General features: G+C 31.1%; 2 protein-coding genes across 2 annotated transcripts; both read left to right on the top strand.

The window, feature by feature from the left end:
- Window positions 1-5,710: 5,710 nt before the first annotated feature.
- On the top strand, window positions 5,711-9,405 carry LOC126772987 (metacaspase-2-like). The gene has a single exon (XM_050493587.1). The coding sequence runs from the start codon at window positions 5,761-5,763 to the stop codon at window positions 9,403-9,405; it is 3,645 nt and encodes a 1,214-aa protein (XP_050349544.1). The 5' UTR covers window positions 5,711-5,760.
- Window positions 9,406-10,206: 801 nt separating this feature from the next.
- Window positions 10,207-14,360, top strand: LOC126772986 (choline O-acetyltransferase). The gene is made up of 9 exons (XM_050493586.1): window positions 10,207-10,355; window positions 10,740-10,926; window positions 11,833-12,010; window positions 12,149-12,327; window positions 12,653-12,873; window positions 13,088-13,210; window positions 13,441-13,627; window positions 13,853-14,053; window positions 14,145-14,360. Exons 1-9 carry the CDS (start codon window positions 10,207-10,209, stop codon window positions 14,358-14,360), a joined length of 1,641 nt encoding a protein of 546 aa, XP_050349543.1.
- The last annotated feature ends 6,724 nt before the right edge of the window (window positions 14,361-21,084 follow it).

Raw genomic sequence — 21,084 nt, 5'->3', positions numbered from 1 at the left:
TTTTTAATTGAAAATAATTCACTACACGCGGAAGATGAAGACGGTGGAGGTAGTAAAATAAATCTTTATAAAAAAATATACAATAAAACTTGTATACATTTAAGACAAGAATTAGAAGAAAATATTAAAAGACAACTAAATATAAGCGACGGTGATATCATACGACAGAGAGAATTAGATAGCGATATTCCAAAAAGACGCACAACGATAATAAATGAAAATGAAAAACAATATTTTGCACTTTTATTCCAGTCTCTTATAAGTACTCAAGATTATCACACTTACAATATCCACAGGCATAATTTGTATAGAAATAAAATTGCATTGGAAACTAATCAAGACGGCAGTGTTATAATTATTATAACTTTACATCCTAACAACGCAAAATTTGAGCTTAAAAACACAAATACAATAAATGAATATTTACTAAACCAAACACTTTACTCTCATACTGCAATAGACATAGATATAATTAACAAGAGTAATCTTCATAAGAATGATGAAATACTTAAACTAGATAATGTGGAAAAATGTCATTTATATTCCATATATACATTCCTAATAGAAAGCAAGAAAGAAAATTTAATTCATCTTTATAAGCTATTATCTGTAAAAGGGACAATAAAAATGTATATAGATGTTTTACCTGATCAAAAGCATACTAATTTCTTTTCTAAATGCTGTCATAACGAGTCATCACTAATATCATGTAAAAACCACATTTTAAGTAGAAAACTTGATGAGGATTTTGTTACGAATAGAAGTGAACAAGAAGAAATGGAAAATTATAGAACCATTATTACTAATATTAAATTGTTAGTCAAACAATTTAATAAAAAAGTTAATACCAATGATTTATTCGTCAAAGATCATATTGATGATTTGAACTATACAAATGACTGTAATATAGAACGCATTTATACAACAGAAAAGATTGACGTAACTTCTAATATTAACACCAGCAAACTTTTCCAATCAATATACCAAAATCCAATCAAAGAGCCTATTAGATATGCTAATCGAATTGTTGCTATAACAACTCAATCTACATTAACAATTACGGATATTGATTTGGCAATAAACGCTATCAATTCAATACAACCAAGTAATATCACAATAGAAGCTGAGAAAGGATATACAAAAGCTTTAAGTAAATCTACAACAACATCATTTCATATAGAACTTGATGTGACAGGCGTTACAAGAAATGATACAGGTTTATTGCCTGCAACAATAATGATTGCAAAAGATGATAACAGTTATTCTACAAATTCTTCGCTCGGACAAGTTGAAAACTCATTGAAAAATTCAACTAATGTAATCAATACCAGCAATAGACGTTACCAATTAAAATATCAAATTCCAATCAAAAACACTTTTTCACAAATTTATTCAATACTTAATAAAACAACAATATCTGTATCATCTATTTCTGACAATGTATTGGCAATAAATAACAATTATACAAAACAAACAAATCATAGTGTAATGGAATCTGAAAAAGGATATGCAGCAGTTGTAAATACATCCATAACAACACCGCACTTAGAGCGTGTGACATACGCAACAAAAAAATATCCAAACTTAGAGTCGACAATTATGAATACTGTAAAAGATGACAAAAATCATGCAACGTTCAGAAGTTCTTCGCCTGCAATAATTACATTATTTAAAAATTCAACTAACGTTATTGATCTCTTTAAATCGACTCGGGCATATAAAGATCATATTCCTAATACTAATATAAAGGAAAATAAAAATATGTTTACAACAACAACTAACAAAAATAACTACACGAAACGTTCATTCAACAATGAAATAATAACAATCAATCCAGTTGTAACAACGCTCCGTAAGTTTATAGGGGATAATATTTATTACATAACAAATAATAATTCAAAAAACATCAAAAGCAAGTATTTTACTGCAAACATGTTTTCAACGTTGCTTAAATCAAATTCAAACGAAGATGTTTTTCCTCAAGCACTCACTACTGAGCTCACTACTGACCAGACCACATATTTTAGTATAAATAATAATAATTCCAATAAAAATGTTTTTTTTGCGCCAACCAAAATCACGCAGGCTCAAAATTATCCGAAGACGCAGATCACCTTGAAACAAACTCCATTAATATATAAATTAAAATCACCAGTTCACTTGAAAAATGAATATGTCTATCAAAAAATATCCACAAGACCAACAATATTTTCCATGTCTAATGGCCGTTTAAGTACAAAGCATAGTCATAATAGTATACACACAACAGGATGTGGAGAAAAAACAAACCAATCAAATATAATGAATATGAACAGTTATAATAAAGAAATATTTGACAAATACAAAAGTAATACTATTCTATTTGAAAATTTAAGTTCTATAAACATTAAGCCGCACTTAACAAATAAGAGAATTAATAATCAAGAAACTATCCAAGATAGAAAAGAGAGTTCTTCATTGTTTCCAATTACAAAAAACAGAACAATTATAAGTACAGATTTGTTTGAACCTTTAAAATTTACACAACCTTACAACGACAGATACAATATAATAACTCAGGATGTTTTTAATAAGATCATTCAATCGCCGTATAAAACAACATTAACTATTCAGTCGAATGATAAAAATGTTTATCAAGAAAAAATAGAATCTACAAGACCGAGTTTAAAATTGAACTTATATTTAAACAAAATAACAAAACAACATCAAAAACCTACGCAAAAATTAATTTATACACTCGAAACTAATGAACGAGAGAAAAATTTCACTACAGTGATTGGGGATGAAACAAATACAATTGTACCAATTGGAGTTACAACAAACAAAGTAAATACCATAGAAACAGAAAAAAATACTGTCACTAGTTCTGTACATTTATCAACACCCAGTAAAATATTTGATTATTCTTTACAAAGTTTTCCGATAGTTTTACCATTAATAATGAGAAAAAAAGTTTATGATAAGACTCATTTACTAAATTCAACGTCATTTAATGCATCACCAAAACATATTTTACGAAAATTTAATAATATTAGCAACATAAATAAGAACAGTATAATACATAATGAAACGGTTATTTCCTACAATGATTTAGAGACACCAAAAGTTATAGAAAAATATTTAAAACAAAAAGAAGGAGTATCAAATGCATTACACACGGATACGACGTTAACCACAGAATCGACAGTTAATCGCAGTAAATCCTTTAAAAACACCTTTTATTTGATGACGACTAAGCTTAAACATACCATTTCTAATAAAAACAACAACATTCGGTACGAGTCTAATTCGAAGGATAATAATGAACAAGTTACAAGTGATGCGTTACAAGCGATACCAAACATAATCAGCCATGTGGGTTTGAAAACGTATAAATCCAGATCATATGAAAGTACCCTTGAAAAACCGAACGTGATAGAAAACGTAATCAGTGTTAACGATGAGATTAAACAATTAAGAATTTTTAATAAATGGAAGAACAAAACTACTACTAAGTTTATAAACCAAAACAAATCCAATAAATTTAATACTAAATTTCTAGAAACTAAAAAAGTACCTTTATTTACGCAAGTTACTAAACTAAATAACATGGATACTACAATGACTTCAAATAGCATTATAAAGCATAAAAATAATTCGAGCTTAAGATATCATTTACCTCTTTTAGGTCAAAGAAAAAAAAATAAACTGAAGACCTTCAATAGCAAAAATAAAAGTATGGTTGATTCTAAGAAATATAGAGGAATTAATTATGAAACCGTAACTAATAACATCGATATGAATTTTATGTTATCTGATAAAGTTTCAAATAATTTATTACCGGATGAAGATTACACTACACCAATAATCACATTTAAAAGTACTTTAAACAATGATATTATAAAGTTATCTTCAGTCCGTAGCAATAACAACGAAACGGTTACATTATTACCTACCGTTATTAGTAAGCCTGGAAATTTTGAATACATTCTTACATTACAAATTCAAAAAGAAAATGATTTAACAAAGATGAATCAAAATGTATCGGATAAAAATATTGAGACAACTCCAGAAAATCATAAAGAATATAAAACTATAAATGAGGAGAAAAATACCTTTACGACAAATGTAAATCAAGTACCACTTATAACTGAATCATCATTTGTAATACTGGAGACGACAATTAATAATCCAAGGATTGATGCAAGGATCGATAATGTTGGTAGTTCTAATTTCAACCAAACTATTAAAAATTATCATAATACAACATATTTCTCGACGGAAAAAAATAAGAATCAATATAAAATTAAAGAAAACCACATGCCATTAATAAATTACGCCATAACACGAGAACAAAATAATTCTTGGTATAATTTTAACCAAAGTCCTACACAAAATAGTTTATCGTCTTTAAGTGTTCACATTAACAAATCACTGCGAACAAAAAAGGCGCAGAATGGAGAAGAATCAATAACGTTAAAAAATAAGCTGAACGAAAAAGATAAAAGCGCAGGCGTTCCTACCGTCCCTTTATATAAACATACTACTAGAGGAATTTATTCTCAAATTGACAGATCAATGACTTCAAATATTATTCAGAGGTATTTAAGCACATCAAGTGTAGGAGCCGTGCCAGTTAAATTACCTTTGCTAATAAAAAGCAACTCAATTTTAAATCTTACCCAATCTAAAAACATAGAACAAAAAACATTTATACCACATAAAAGTACCTCAACTTTGATCCCAACACTTCAAAGCAATCTTAATAAAAAGGAAAATTTCAATTGTAGTTATTTAGAAATTATTCAAAATGTACAGAAAGATAAATTAAATGAAGAAGCTTTAAGAAACAAGAGTAAAATTGTTAAATTACCGATTAAAACATCCTCTGCATTATCAAAGATTTATATAAATGTAACAAGCGCAACATTACTTAACAATGCTAGAAATGAAAATAAAGACTTACATGCTACAAGTTTGTACGTTTCTTCCACACCAAGAATCTTTTTAAATTCTGATCGGAACCTAAATAAATCTTTAACAACGTTCAACAATACTTTTCAAGTTATACATAACATAGAGGAAAGTAGTGACAATTTGTCGCGATTTGTATTTACTGAAACAACTCCGTCTTTCAAACATTTGAATTTGAGTACTCAACGTCTAAGTCTCAAGTCTACTAGTATTAACAACAAAAACATTAACAATAACTCAGCTACTCCACAAAGTTTTCATTCCAATAGAACATTAAGAAAATATTTTAACATAAATAATGTTGCAAAGAATGATGTAGATTCTTCAAGAACTTATAGCCCTTATATAATTGAAATACCATTATCAATTGAGAATAGAACAACAGTAAGAATCTTAAATACAACTCAGATGTTAAACTCTCCAGTCCCAAAGACTGAAGCAAATAAATATGTGAATACGTATAAATACAATTCTTATAACATAAGTGTTCATTCTGAAATGAAAAAACCTCAATCAAATCAAACAAAACGTCTCTTAATGCATTCAACGTCATTAATTCATCATAAGATTGATAAAATCGAACGAATTTCTACAGTTTTATATCGAAATACTACAAAAAAACTAGAGATAAATAAAAATATTTTATTGTTAAGCCAGATTATTAAAAATAGCGACCGAAAAAAATCCAAATCAAGTGCGATACAAATAGATAACGTAGACTACAAATTTCTTTTCAACACAAATAAATCTAAGAAATCGGAATTCGGGATATATAATATTCAAGGACGAAAAGAGCTTCTAGAAAATATGAATTTAAAGAATAAAGATAAGTTGAATAATGTATCTTCGACATACACGGATGCATATCTTCTTTATATAAATAAAGACAAAGACCAAGACAACGCTGACGAAATTAAAGAATCGTTAACATTTACAAATATTACAATGAAAGATGAAAATAATACAACTAAACCAGCAACAATCCAATATGACATTATAAAAAATAAGAGCAATATAACCAGTGTTACTCTTCTTTATAACAATGAAAGAAAAACTATAGAAAACCTTAAAACAACTTTAAATAAAACAATTTTTCAAAATTCAAAAATTCATGAAACAAATAACAATATTTCTTATATTACAAACAAAATAAACAATGACACAACCGAAACAAAAATATTATTATCATATAAGGCTAAAAAAACTACGTTAAAAGCTTTTAAAGGTAATATGTCAAACAACGCTGATACAAAGAAATTTATAAATAAAATCAGCAAAAGTACTGTATATTCTGAACAAACAAATCCTCTTTCAACCTCATCTGTAAAAAATACTACTCGGTTGAAACATTGTGACAATGTCAATGGAAATACAACAAAAGTCCCTTCGATATATACGAATAAAATATTTACGTCTGACATGTTGAACGATACTGATTTCAATAACGTTATATATAAACATAGCACAAAAAGCGATTTATATTTAGAAGACTCACAACCTCTTAGAATTTCGTCATTTAAAAATACTAAGCAATTGAAACGAATTATCAATAAAAAAGGAATTACAACTAACATCTCAGTGACATATACGACGATGCCTTTAAATATAAAAAACAAAAAGGAAGACAAAATTATACTTCAAAAATCTTCAATATTCACAAATTTTACAACGAAAAATGAAGCAAACATAAATAATAATTATGCAAGAAAACCAATAAAATTTGATATTGAAAAAAATAAGATCAGCATTGACTTTTATGAGAATGACAGAAAGAAAATAAACAATGTTACACAAAAGGTTACGATATTTCAAAAAAAGCAAGTGACTGTAAAAAACATTAAAATAAATTTAAATACCGCAAGTCATCAACAAACAAATGACAATATTTTTTACAATACGAATAAAACATACGATAGTAAAACCGAAATAACAATGCCATCATCATATACGACTAACAGAACTACATTCATACCCTCCAAGGTTAATATGTCAAATAATACTGATAATAATGTTATAGATACATTCAATAATAAAAGCACTGTGAATTTAGAAGAAACACCTCTTCCAACTTTATTTTTAAAAGATACTACACAATTGAAATTAAGTGCCAATAATAAAAGATATACTACTAAAATCCCACTAACATATACAAAAATGACCACTACGTCTAAAACATTCGAGGCTAACATGCCAAACGATTCGGAAATTAAGAACCTTATGTATAAATTCAACACGAAAGATATGGTATATTCAGAAGCACAGTTATCCCTTCTTCCAATTTCATATTTAAAAAATACTACATTATTGAAAGAAAATGTCTACGACAAAGAATATGCACCCAAAATCCCATTACAATACACGAAGAGGAGCACTACGTTTGAAGCATTCAAGGGATACATGACAAACTATAATGATATCAAAAACTTAATGTTTAAATTAAGCAATGAAAGCGCAGTATACTCAGAAAAAGGACCTCCTCTAACTCCAAGCTTCAACTATACTAACCAATGGCAACAAAATACTAAAAGCATAAAAAATGGAGATAAAAAACATGTAACACATACGACGATTTTAAATATTATTAAAAATAAAAACCAAAATAAAGAAAGTAAAATTAAGATTAAAAAATCTTTAAAAAATATATCATTAGAAGATGAAAATAACACAAATATAAGTACTGCAAAAAAACTACAAAAAAAATATCATGACATTGTACACAATAAGAACAATATTGAATTTTATGATACTAAAAAAGACAAAATATCTAACTTAACCATACAAAAGGGTAAATTATATCAAGAAGATAATACGACCATATCAAACATACCCTTATCGCATATGTATAAGTTTGACAATAAAAGCATTGTATATTCAGAAGGAGTACGCTCTCTTCCAACTCCAACATTGAAATATACTAAACATTTAAAAGAAATCGCTAATACCAAAGATAATACATTAACAATCCCATCAACGTATACAAGCACTTCGTTTAACGCTAACATATCAAATAATATTGATAACAAGAACTTTACGTATAATTTTAACAATAAAAATACAATATATTTTGAAGAAATCCCTCATCAAACAACAATTTTAAAACACAGTAATATATTGACGCAAATTGATAATAGTAAAATAAATACCCCATATAAAAATGTTACATTAACTAAGTCTCTGCCTGTTAAACCACTTATGGATAAAATAAATATAACAAATAAAAATTACAGTCAAATGATTACAAAAGTCGAACAAAAAACCAGCAAATTCAATTATATTAACAATTTGTATTATAAAGATAATCTAATTAATAGTGTTACAAAAGAATTAAAAGTATCTCATACCTATGAGACACTACATACACAAATTTATACAAGATCTACATTGAAAGTTCTAAAGAAAGCTAAAACAATTAAATACAATACATATAAACCTACTGAAGAAGATACCGAGTTCAAAATAAAACCTTTGACAGTGCCCTCTAATAAAATATCCCAAAAACAATTGCAACTACATTATTTACTATCTACAAAATCAATGGGAGATAATATGAAGACAAAAAAAATATCCATGAAAACAAATGTTTCTAAAAAAATTGATTTATTTAAATCAAAAACGACAAAAAGTCCACATAGTATAATTCGCCACGAAGTAGAAACAAAAAATGCGAAAAGGATGAATTCGCTCGATGAAAGTCTATTAGACCGATTTCGAAAACCAAACCTTTATCCTGCAGTGAAAAAGCCTTCAATTAAACGCAGAAAGGTAATGAAAAGATTACGTCTATCGAATAAGGAAAAAGATATTCCGACTATAAACACAAATGATATTTTCTCACTCAGGAAAAATGCACATTTGTTACAAAAATCACCTCAGTCTCTTTACAAGGACCTTATATCAAATCCCGCCACAGCAATACCAAAACAATATATAATACATCCGAAATTTAGTAAAATTGACGCAGCAATTAAACTAAGACAGGAATATATGAGGCCTAAGCCACTATTTCTGGCGTATGACAAAGATTTTTATAGGGATGACTATCAAACTCATCACCATAGCAAAGCGCTTTCCTTGCGGGAGAAAGTTAATCATATCAGAGATTCTTTACGTAAACCTTCGTCGGACGTTCAAGAGCAGGCCGTAATAGAACGACCCACGTATCTTTCTAAAAACTCTAAACCAAAATTTTTACGAGACAGGATATACTCCATCAGGAACTATCTTCATAATAATGACTTTGTAAGGTCGACACAATTTCCTATTAAGCATTATTTGGAAGAGACCTCGACCACATACAGTCCCTACATAGATCCCTTGTACTATTTCCGGAGAAGTGGCTGGTACGAGGTGAGGACTTCTACTCAAGACCCGACCACCGTCAGACCGACGAGAAGAAAAAGAAGAACTATATATTTTTTAAGTCCAACTGTACCATATTATCGTTATTTTTGATTGTGAATTATTAATAGATTGTATGAATAAATAATAAATCGCTTTTTAATAATCAAAAAATAATATTGAATATTTGAAAAGTAACATTTGAGGTAAAAGTCAAACACATGTTTCCCATTTCTTTACACGTAGTTAATGAAACTTATATCATACAAATGGCACTATACATGTTTACTTCTAATTTGTTTTGAGCCGAGGTGGCACAGTGGCTAAACGCGTTAAGCAAAACCGACGATTGCGAATTCAAACCCGAGCAAGTAACTTTCATGTTCTCAATTTGACGTTATAATTCATCTCCTTCTTGGTGTCGAAGCAAAACAACATGTGTTGGATGAAATTCTGTCATATGTATATTAACCAAACCGTCTCCTCAGGAGGGGAGGAGGCCTAAAAAAACATTTACAGTAATTCACATTCCAACAAAAAGTAAGTCGAGATGGCCCAGTGGTAAGAACGCGTGAATCTTAACCGATGAACGTGGGTTCAAACCCGGGCAAGCACCTCTGAATTTACATGTGCTTAATTTCAGTTTATAATTCATCTCGTGCTTTTCGGTGAAGGAAAACATCGTGAGGAAACCTGCATGTGTCTAATTTCATCGAAATTCTGCCACATGTGTATTCTACCAACCCGCACTGGAGCAGCGTGGTGGAATAAGCTCCAAACCTTCTCCTCAAAAAAAAAAGGGAGAGGAGGCCTTAGCCCAGCAGTGGGACATTTACAGGCTGTTACTGTACTGTACATTCCAACAGTAATGTATTTGATAATATTATCAAGGTAACGGACTGGTGGTTGGATGATATGTACCTGAAGGTGCGGCTTCCGATTCCCATCAACTCCAATCCTGGCATGGTGTTTCCCCGCAGACAATTTGCCAAAATCGACGAGGTGGCTGACCTCGCCGCTCTCTATATTGATGATATGCTGGACTACAAGGAAATGCTTGATAGGTAAAATATATGTATTAAACATGCTCAAATGTATACTCTATAAAATATTTATTGATATCAAGTGAATAATATCGTTAGAAAATTTTAAATAATATTGTGTCAAACGACCTGGCGGATGTCATTATTTTATTTATTTATAAAAATATCCTGTCACCAAATGATTTCTCTTACATTTTGGTTCAACACATCTAAGACTTATTTAATAAGCAAACAGCTAAAGTGAAATAGTTTCAATCCAAAATATTGATAAATGTATCTTTTATATATGTTGTTCAAATCACTACATCAATCGCTGAGTTATCATATTATGTTTATATGTAATAATATGTAACAATTTTTTTAACAAATAAATAAAACACACTTATATCGCATTTTTACGATTAGGGGAGAGCTGCCTCAAGAACGGGCTACGAGTCGCGAGAAGGGTCAACCACTATGCATGGAGCAGTTCTATAGATTGCTCGGTGTCTGTCGCATACCGGAAGTGGGCAAAGATCGTCTGGAACTGCCTACCAGGCCCAACGATCCGTCGGAGTGCGAGGAGCTAGTGATCGTCGCTTGTCGAAATTATGTAAGTTTCGTTTAAAAGTTTTGACATTGTAATATAACTTATTTGTTTTTATTTAACGATTACTTGAATAGTTCAGTATTGTTGGACTGTAAGTGAGTGAAATGTTAATAGATCAAAAATGAATAGAGGAAACAGTCGCGAACGATCGTCTTCTCTGCACACAGATATAATAAATTATAACTGTTTAGAACCTGGGCCGCTGTCATACATCTATAAAATCTATGTCAAAGATAAATGGTTTTGTTAATTGTAGTTTAACACAGCTACATCCTGGAGACGACGTCATATTAATTATAACTACCAAAGTTTTAACTACTAAACTTGCCGTTTGAACCGTAATTAGAATTTATAATGTAACATCACGTACACACACATACATATTTTGCCGCACATTCGTGATTTCAATAAGATATCTTCATCCTTGGTATACAGTATACTCCTTGTAAATATCTACTAACTTGTAATACCTACCGGAATTTATATGTAATAAAATATTCATAGATCCAATTCCGAGATGCCTCGTAATTTAATATACTTGCTATAACTTCTTGTCAACTATACCGGCGTATGTCATGTTTAAAACTTATTTCCATCCAACGATCAAAAAAAATTATTGAATTTTACGATATTTTTATAACTTAAATAACAGGAGATGTATTTTACAGAATATTGATATATTTAGAATAGTTTATATTTTGTATCTGGATTATCATTAAATGACCGCCTCGATGTTAGTTATTGGGTTATTCTGTTGAGACATTTTCCCTCGGAAGTGTGTTATATTTATAAAAGTTAAGTATGTTTATATATATATATTTCATGGTACAAGATACATAAATTGTTAGTCCTGAACTCCAAATTCAAAATAATTTGGCATTTTACAAGAACTTCGCAATTTCTGTCTAGTTTTACCCGATCCCGGTGAAAGCAGCAGATCGCGGCCGTCTAACCCCAGGCGAGATCCAGGCTCAGTTGCTCCACGTGATGGTGGATGCGGCCGGAGCACCGCCAGCACCCAGGGTCGGCCTTCTCACAACCATGAACAGAGATCAATGGGCAAAGGCTAGGGAGCAACTTATTAAAGGTCATATGTCATTTTATTTTTCTAAATATTGTTTTATTTCGTTTAAAATAACAACAAAATGCACTAACAAATGCTTAGTATACAAATATACCGATGTATAAATAAATCGGGTAAGAAATTTGTTGACTGTTTTTACAGACGAGAACAACAGAACTAACTTAGAACTGATATCGCGGGCGCTATGTATAATGTGTATCGACGAGGCGGGTGGCGACCGTCCGGAGCTGGACGGCGACACCAACGGTTTGCTGCGAGCCATGCACGGCGGTGGTACACGCTACAATTCTGCCAACAGATGGTTCGATAAAACTGTTCAGGTTGGTTACATTCAAATATTCGAGTTGGGGTGTTGAAATATTTTAAGTGTATCCTTGTAAATCGTTAATTTTTTTGAGGGTTGTTTGATATTTGGTTGAAAGCGCGTCTATCACCCAATATTTATGCAGAATGTAACTTTTGTTATGATCATCATATCATTCGTATGTCATCATCATTCATTTGTACAAAGGGGTTTTTAAAAACACAAAATAAGTAGAAAAGTGAGCCTTTGTCCAGAAAAGGAACAGTTTCGAGGTGTGTCTATTTTAGTTATTAAAAAACCAATTAAAAGTTTGAGTATAATTCTCTCATTGTCTTCTACAGTTAATCATATCGTCGGACGGCACAATAGGCATGTGCAACGAGCACACCCCGGCAGAAGGCGTGGCAGTGATCCGTCTGGCGGAGCGCGCGCTGGCGCGGGCCGAGGTTGCGGACAAGCCGGCGCCACCGCCCGTGCTGCTGCCTGCGCCGCAGTTTATGAAGTGGAACCTGACCAGTGAACTGCACAGGGATATCGAGAACGCTGCCAGAGATTTTGACAGGTTAGGATATGTAGTGTCATATCAGATGATGAACCGAAAAGTATCTTTTATTGAAGGTCAAACGCTTCTGGTGAAACTAATGTTAAACGTTCAGCATTCTTTTGGAGTATTTTTGACGATTCAGATGTACCGACTACGAATTTTCATAAAAAAACTATTTAATAATGTTAAATGACTTTAAAGTAAATTACATAATAAGTGACAATTGTTACAGACAAATTGCGGATCTAGACCTCAAGGTATATACGTACCGCGGCTATGGACGCGAGTTCATGAAGTCCTGTCGCACGAGCCCCGACGTGTACATCCAGCTCGCCTTGCAATACACCTACTACAAGTGAGAATGTTTGTTTTATAAATTCAAGAGATCAAACAAAATACATTACCTTATATTGTATCATTTGTGGAAATATGAAATGAAATCAAACTACACATCGATTTCTATATAAACAAAATATTTACAATTTTTTTAATTTCGTTATGGAAATATTTTCTAGATGAAGTTGAAACCTATTTCATCTCGTATGTGCAACTTAGCGAGCTACTGAGCATGTACTCCGTGTCCAGGTTATATGGCTACCTGGTCTCCACATACGAGTCCGCTTCCCTGCGTCGCTTCCACCACGGTCGCGTGGACAACATCCGCAGCGCTCATAGCGCGGCGCACGCATGGGCGGCTGCCATGTGCACCGCGGACACGCCACCACAACCCGACGACGACGGACCCAAGAAGGTTTCTTTCAATTTGTACGGGGTTAGTACAAACACTGAGTTTCCCTGCAAACTTTACTATTTATCGCTTGGATCTCTCTGGACTCGAAATGTCTTCAACGAAAAGTTTTTGTTCAAAAGAGGATTTTTATTAAAAACAGAGCTATTCTGTAAAAACTCACTTCGTGCCTTACTCGTGACATGTCGAAAGCCATCTTATTGTTAAAAATATTGAATATTTCTAATCTTTTCATTTTCAACGAAATAGGAACAAAAGAAGCTTGAATTGTTCGAAGAAGCTGCTCGCAAGCAGACGGCTATAATGGAGGCTAACATACTAGGTCGAGGCATCGACAACCACTTGCTGGGACTGCGCGAAGCGGCGCGGGAGACCCTCGGAGAACTACCAGAAATGTTCAAGGATCCCACTTATGGTCGAATGATTGAGTACAAACTTAGCACCAGCCAGGTGGGATATTAAATTTATTATTAATTAATCTGCTAAATAATACTCTGTACATTAAACAGCCTCCTAAATAAATTAAATTAACGTATGGTAGGTTACCACAACAACTGACAACACATTCGTGGGGTACGGAGCCGTTGTTCCTGATGGATACGGTTGCAGCTACAACCTCAAGAAGGATTCAGTCATATTCTGTATTTCTTCTTTCACATCGTCCAGTGTCACCAACACGGAAGCCTTCAGGCAGTCTCTGGAGGAAGCTCTCGACTCGATGAAATTGATGTTTCAAAATCGAAAAGTGGAAAATTAAGTATTTCACGTCCTTTTAAAGAATTAACAGATTTATATAAAATATTGAAACGATAAATTGTATCTATCTTGAGCAGTAATATTGTACGTCTTAGACATTATTTCTATAAAAATCTAACATATGAAAATTATACAATTCAATTTTAAAGTTATTGTTCTTGCTCCGGGGAAGTTTTTAAAAACGTTTTAAATTATGGAAAATTTTAAGAATAAATAAATGGTCGGGTTTAAACCGAAGGTAAGTTATTGTAACTAGTGAAATTATATTGATGATCAACATTTTCTAATAACTTGTGAAACGGCATGTCTTGAAAGAATTTCCTATAGAATATTTTACGGGTGGAAATAATCGCTATTATGTGTTAAATGTTACATCTATTTATACTCGTTACAATGAAAGATGACATTTAACTTTGCTTAATATTAAAAAAAATATATTATCTCGTATAAAATACGCACATTAATTAGGCGTTAAACATATATTAACTATAACTTATACATATCACTTGAGCTGACTTCTTGAATTATTGATGAAAATATTTAAATGTTATTTAAAAACTAAATTATTTACTAGGCATAGATAATATATTATATTTAAATGGAATAGATTTATTTACTTCTATATAAATGTTTTTTAAGATATTAGCGTTTAGTTTTAGCTGTCTTCAAGCATCTTTCAAAATGGATTTATTGTAAATTTGTTACAAACAAAATGAAGGACACATTTCTTATTACGTTTAATATTTATTATTAGGTACTCGAATGTTCGTATATTTATGGTATTTTAATATATTTAAATATTATATACATATATACAACTATTTTTATAATCATAATAAAACATTAAATTTTAATTTATATATATAATAACAAAAATTATAACGAAAAACTATTTTTGAATGTATATTTCGTTCACGTTTTTAATAATTTCTTGTTATGGTTTTCAATTTATTTTACTGCATTCAATACGAATTGACTTTTTATCATTGCTCGTATTGCTAAGGTTCTTTTAAATTATTTTTTTCTTTTAAATTTATATAACAGAAGATATATAAACGAGTTATATTTTTATTTATTTATTATAGTTATGACAAGATAGTTGCGTAGCTAATTTTATCGATACTATTATTGCCGTGAGTCAAGTCTTATGCGAATCTTTGAAAACCGACTAAGTCGTTATATGTTAAATTGTTCTCATGTTCTGTACTTACGAAGTGCATTTATCGCGATTTATAATTTAATAGATGATTTAGAAAAAAATGATATAATCTCGTATGATATCTCTAGTCAATGTTACGTTTACAACATTTATTTTTAATTAATAAATATATTATGAACCCACAATGAAGCCAATACCACACGACCCGATTTTATTGACAATTAACGTTTTATATGCGATGATGTAAATCATTTGATATCAGTCTGGCTGGCAAGACGGAAATTCAATTGCCATTTTAATTTATTAAACAATAAAACTGACATGTTTATTAAACTGGCAATTGAATGAATGTCAACACGGTGACATTTCTAATTCTAAAATAAACTCATTTTAACTTTGACGATGTTGAAGAGCTATGCAAATAAACCCGCGCTCTAATCAAACAAACAAACGTCGCTCAGCGAAGTTTTGGGCTTCTTGTCTCGCATCTTTTCTACTATAACTCTCGTTGGAAATATCCCGCTAACAGGAAAAGTTTCTTTACAAAACAAACTGCTCCAGCTATCGTTGTCCACTTTAAATTTTAATTAATGCGATTTTGAATATGGCCCGCTCGAACATCTCTATATGAGCAATTTGATTGACAATTAGAGTGAATTGCCAATCATTGGTCGTGTGGAAGAAGCATAATTTAGCGTCGTTATTTTAGCATATAATTGATAAAATAAATTTATAACAAATACATATATAGAAAATATAATATATATATATATATTTTTTATATATATAGTGTAATGTCTAAATAATTTTAAGGTATTAAAAGATTCCTATCTATAAATGCTGTAGTTCAATTACAAACTATAGCTACGTTTGTACAAGACTTGTTTTGATATAGTTCTGCTGTTGCTACGAGCGCTATCTTTAATGTCAGTAGCGTAATTTATATCATTAACAAGAAATAGTCCATTTCTTTTTGATCTTATAAGGTATTTTGATCTAATTATATTTAATTGTTATAAATAGATTCATTTTAAATATTACATATTATTGTTATTCGAATAATTGTCAATGCGGTGGTGATAACAAAGAAATTAGAATTGTAAAATAAAAACTTTTTAGTGTAAGTGTAGGTTTCAAATTCGATTCTTTCGTCTTGTCAAATTATGATTGCGTCTTGTAGTACTAGAATTACAATTTATTTTGTTACATTGTATTTTATTAGCTGTATGAGTTAGTGTATTTGAAACTTGATTCGCGGTTATTAAATTTTAATATTTTTTCATTGTCTAGAATGCAGCGCGTATTGTGAAACTAGCAGTTATCGATTTCGTTTAATTACGAAATTTTTAATTCATACCCATTCTGGTTCAGATTACGTTTGTAGTCGCAAATGCAATTATTTCCAGATGATTTATATTAATTCGTAATTATTGTACTCATGAGTTCGCCATATTCATTTATGCATTGATGCGATATTTTTTTCTAATATATTTTATATAATATATAAATAAAGATAGAAAATACTAATATACATCAATTAAAAAGTATAGTTTAAAATTTATTACTCTTAATTAATTATTACAGTACTTTGTATAGTTATGTGTCCGATGTTAAGTTTTTATATTTTCTAATCATTCTGGCTTTAAGGTTAGACTTATGGTAACTTATACATATCAAAACGTCAATCATGCGTGACATGACCAGGAATATCAAAAACATATCAATGTTAAATAAAAGAATAGGTGTTAAGTAAGAATAAATTTTAAGCTTATATTATTGAGGTATATATTACGATTTACGATATATTCCTACTTTACTTAATAATATATAAATAAATGTTGTATAATTAGAAAGAAAATCCAAAAAAATATTATTAATTATTTCATAGAGTATGTATATTTTTATGTTATGGTAATTTCAAAGAGTTGTAAGTGTATTGAGCGAAGAAAAAAATTTATGAAAAGTAATGTAGCATTTAATCGGTGATTGTTTTAATTAAAAAAAGTATATCTATCAGAGAAATATTATTATTAATATTTTCTACTTTCTTTGTGTTATAATGTTGAAATTTAAAATTTTAGTAATAAATAACACATCATTGTGTTATTTATTAGAAGTAGGTCGAACTATCTAGACAACTTGTTTTAAAAACGTCATCCCATATTTATGCTCATGTTATAAAACTAAATTCTAGAAATAATATTAGATGTTATAGAATTTATAGTGCTATTTATTCTATATTACTAAATATATTGTACTGACAACTGCGGTTGCTAATTAGCTATAATTACAGTCGTACTCGTTGACATATCACACAGAATCAGTGATTATTATTGTATTTGTTATTAAATACAACAAAAGTGCTGTCGGTAAGCTAAATACTACCGATTGTATATATATATTTATGATGTTGTCTTGTAGTCTTCCCAGACGTTGTTCGTGTCTTTGCTGTATCTTCTACCGGTTTATAGTTTGGTAGTTTTGTGCCGACATGTTTTAATTTCCAGGTATCAGTGGATTTTTTTTTAATTGTTTAAATATTTGGACTACATCCTGTTTGTTAGAGATATATATATATATATATATATATAGTAGATATTGTATATCGACATAATAGTATCGACACTAAGAAACATTAATCGAGGTATCGATTAGTATTATTAGTTTCGTTATAGTTACAGAGCAATCCTAGTCGTTCATTAGTACATGATTCTACTTTGGTGTTAGAAAATGTATGACTTGTAGATTTTCGTAGTATTATTCTATTTCAATTTATATGTGTTCATGTTAATAAATAAATGTGAAAATATGGAAGTGCGTAATGAATGGCTTGGAATAAAATAATTAAATATAACAAATGTTATAAATTAGACTATTCAAGCCGCGACCAGTTCCTTGTCTTTACTATTGGATATTTTATCCAAACTATATCGTATTAGCTGTAGTTGAATAATCGCGGCACAAAACATACTGAGTGATAGTTTCGACACTGTTATTATTATATCTATTAAATGTTAGAACAGGAGTTAAATGAAACATATCACTAGTGTAAGGTATCTGTGTCAATTTAATGTCTTAATAAACTTTATCTGTGGAGCGCGGTGTTTTATTTGAAATGGTCGAAACTTTGAGTTGAAACTGTACTGGCAGACTTGAAACATTGCTATTGATTGATGAACAGCCTTAAACGCAAGCTGGGCGTCTTTTGTCAGTTTGTGTACTGGTGGCAGAGCTTTGTGCAAGCTCGTCTGGGTAGGTACCACCCACTCATCAGATATTCTACCGCAAAACAGCAGTACTTGGTATTGTTGTGTTCCAGTTTGAAGGATAAGTGAGCCAGTGTAATTACGAGCACAAGGGACATAACATCTTAGTTTCCAAGGTTGGTGGCGCATTGGTAATGTAAGCGATGGTTAACATTTCTTATAATGCCAATGTCTATTGGCGTTGGTGACCACTTACCATCAGGTGGCCGATATGCTCGTCTATCGCCTATTCGCCTATTCTATATAAAAAAAAAATATTCTATCTCGCTACTCTAAAGCGGGGTGGTGGACACACTTGACAGTGAAAATCGGTTTCCTGCACCGCCGAGCACAAGATAAATTACACACATAAATTAAGCACGTGCAAACTCCACGGAGCTTGTACCTGCCTGTCTACGGGTTCGAACCTGCAAACTTCGGTTAAGAGTCACATAGTATGGACATAAACAACATTGCAAAACTGATCTCTTTTTAATATTAGTATGATTGTTAAAATAAATATGTAATATAATAATAGGCGAATAGGTAACCGCTAGTATCAGTGTTCTAATACTGCCTCTCGATATTTCTGACGGTCTTGTCTGAACTCTCAGGATGACAAAATAAAGAGCGACATTAAACATCAGATTATATATTCATACAGTTCATACAATATTTTAAATACTAAAATATAACAAACACGTCCAAATACGTTTATATTAAATTGCAGTATGTGAAATATATAATTACCAGAATTATTATAAAAATATATAATTACCAGATTCGCAATTAAAACTGTGCAAAACGAAATTAATGTAAAATCCGTCACAATTCGAAAAAGTCACATGACACGTGCTCTCCGAGGCTGGGACTGATCCTAACTTGGCCGGAGTAAGCATCTAAAAATTTGATGAGAAAAACACAAAAGTTTTGATTATTGGCTGACTCGAACCCTAGGTAGCGTCTTTATATTTAATCTGCCGTGCAAGCTTACTACTTTTTTTTTCACGCAGTGGAAACCTTCAGAAAGGTACCCGGCTCTCGTGGGGGGGAACTGGGACTTACGTGGGATTTTTACCCACTAAAACCCCTGCGAAAGCCTGGCCGTCTTCGGCACGGGTCGGAGGCTCCGGGATCGTTTTGAGGATTTTGATTCTCTCCCGTGCTGTGCTCCGCTCATGACTCGGCGGAGCTCTTCTCAAGGGGCGAAGGTAATCTCCCCCCCGACAAGCTTACTACTAGACCAACGAAACAGTGACAATATATAACTAGATATTACAATGAAACACGTCTGTTTTGATACGACAATTACAAAACTTCATGTATACAAAAACTACTGTTCGATGTCTCGTTTAAATTCCACACGACTGTGTAGAGGCGGCACTACACGTGGCGACATCGCTTTGACTAAACATTTGATTTAGTCGAAAATATTAAAAAACACACCATCCATATTTGAAATGAAGCCGAAAAAATTTGCATAACATCTATCTATACAAAGATTTGCCTTGTTCGGCTCCTTTTTATCTGTAAATGTACAAATATTAAAAAAGCTATAAAAGTCGGATAGACAAACTTACATTTTTACTTCATTAGCTATACATATTTTCTTTGTACAAAAAGTCCTAATTCTGACACACTAGTGCTCGCGTGTTCTATGTAAATGTAACACAAATCATTAAGATTAATAAATTCCCCGCCATCTTGTATATTTGTCGCAGATTATAAAGACCTGTTTGTATATTAATGTACAAGTTATGCACAGCTTATGCGTTTTATTACGTGCTCCCACTGTGAGCGTCATCCAAATACATTCTATACATATATATAGATAATTTGCGTATGAAATCGAAATACATTCATTTTTTTTAAATATATAATTAAACAATTGTCCCAATCATTGCCGATGGCAATAATCAACTAAAAGTTCAGCTTTTGCTTACATTTCTCTTTAAAAGTAGATAATTTATTTATTTTATAATACTTAAGACTATTTAAAAATTTGTTCGTCTGACTGTAATTTAAATAAAATTAATACTAATAATGCGTATATTCACACAAGATAATAATAATATCCTGGGACATTTTTCACACACGGCCATCTGATCCCAAATTAAGCTTGTACAAAGCTTGTGCTATGGAAACCAGACAACTGATATACTACATATACTACTTTTTTTTTAATACATACTTATATAGATAATTACACCCAGACTCAAGACAAACAGACATGTTCATGCACACAAATGTCTGTCCTGGGTGGGAATCGAACCCACAACCTTCGGCGTGAAAGGCAAGTATCTACCAACCACGCCAACCGG

Source organism: Nymphalis io, chromosome 13 (genome assembly GCF_905147045.1).
Source record: "Nymphalis io chromosome 13, ilAglIoxx1.1, whole genome shotgun sequence".
NCBI classification, from domain to species: Eukaryota; Metazoa; Arthropoda; class Insecta; order Lepidoptera; family Nymphalidae; genus Nymphalis; species Nymphalis io.
The sequence above is the reverse complement of the archived record's forward strand: the minus strand, read 5'-3'. Positions and strand labels throughout refer to the sequence as shown.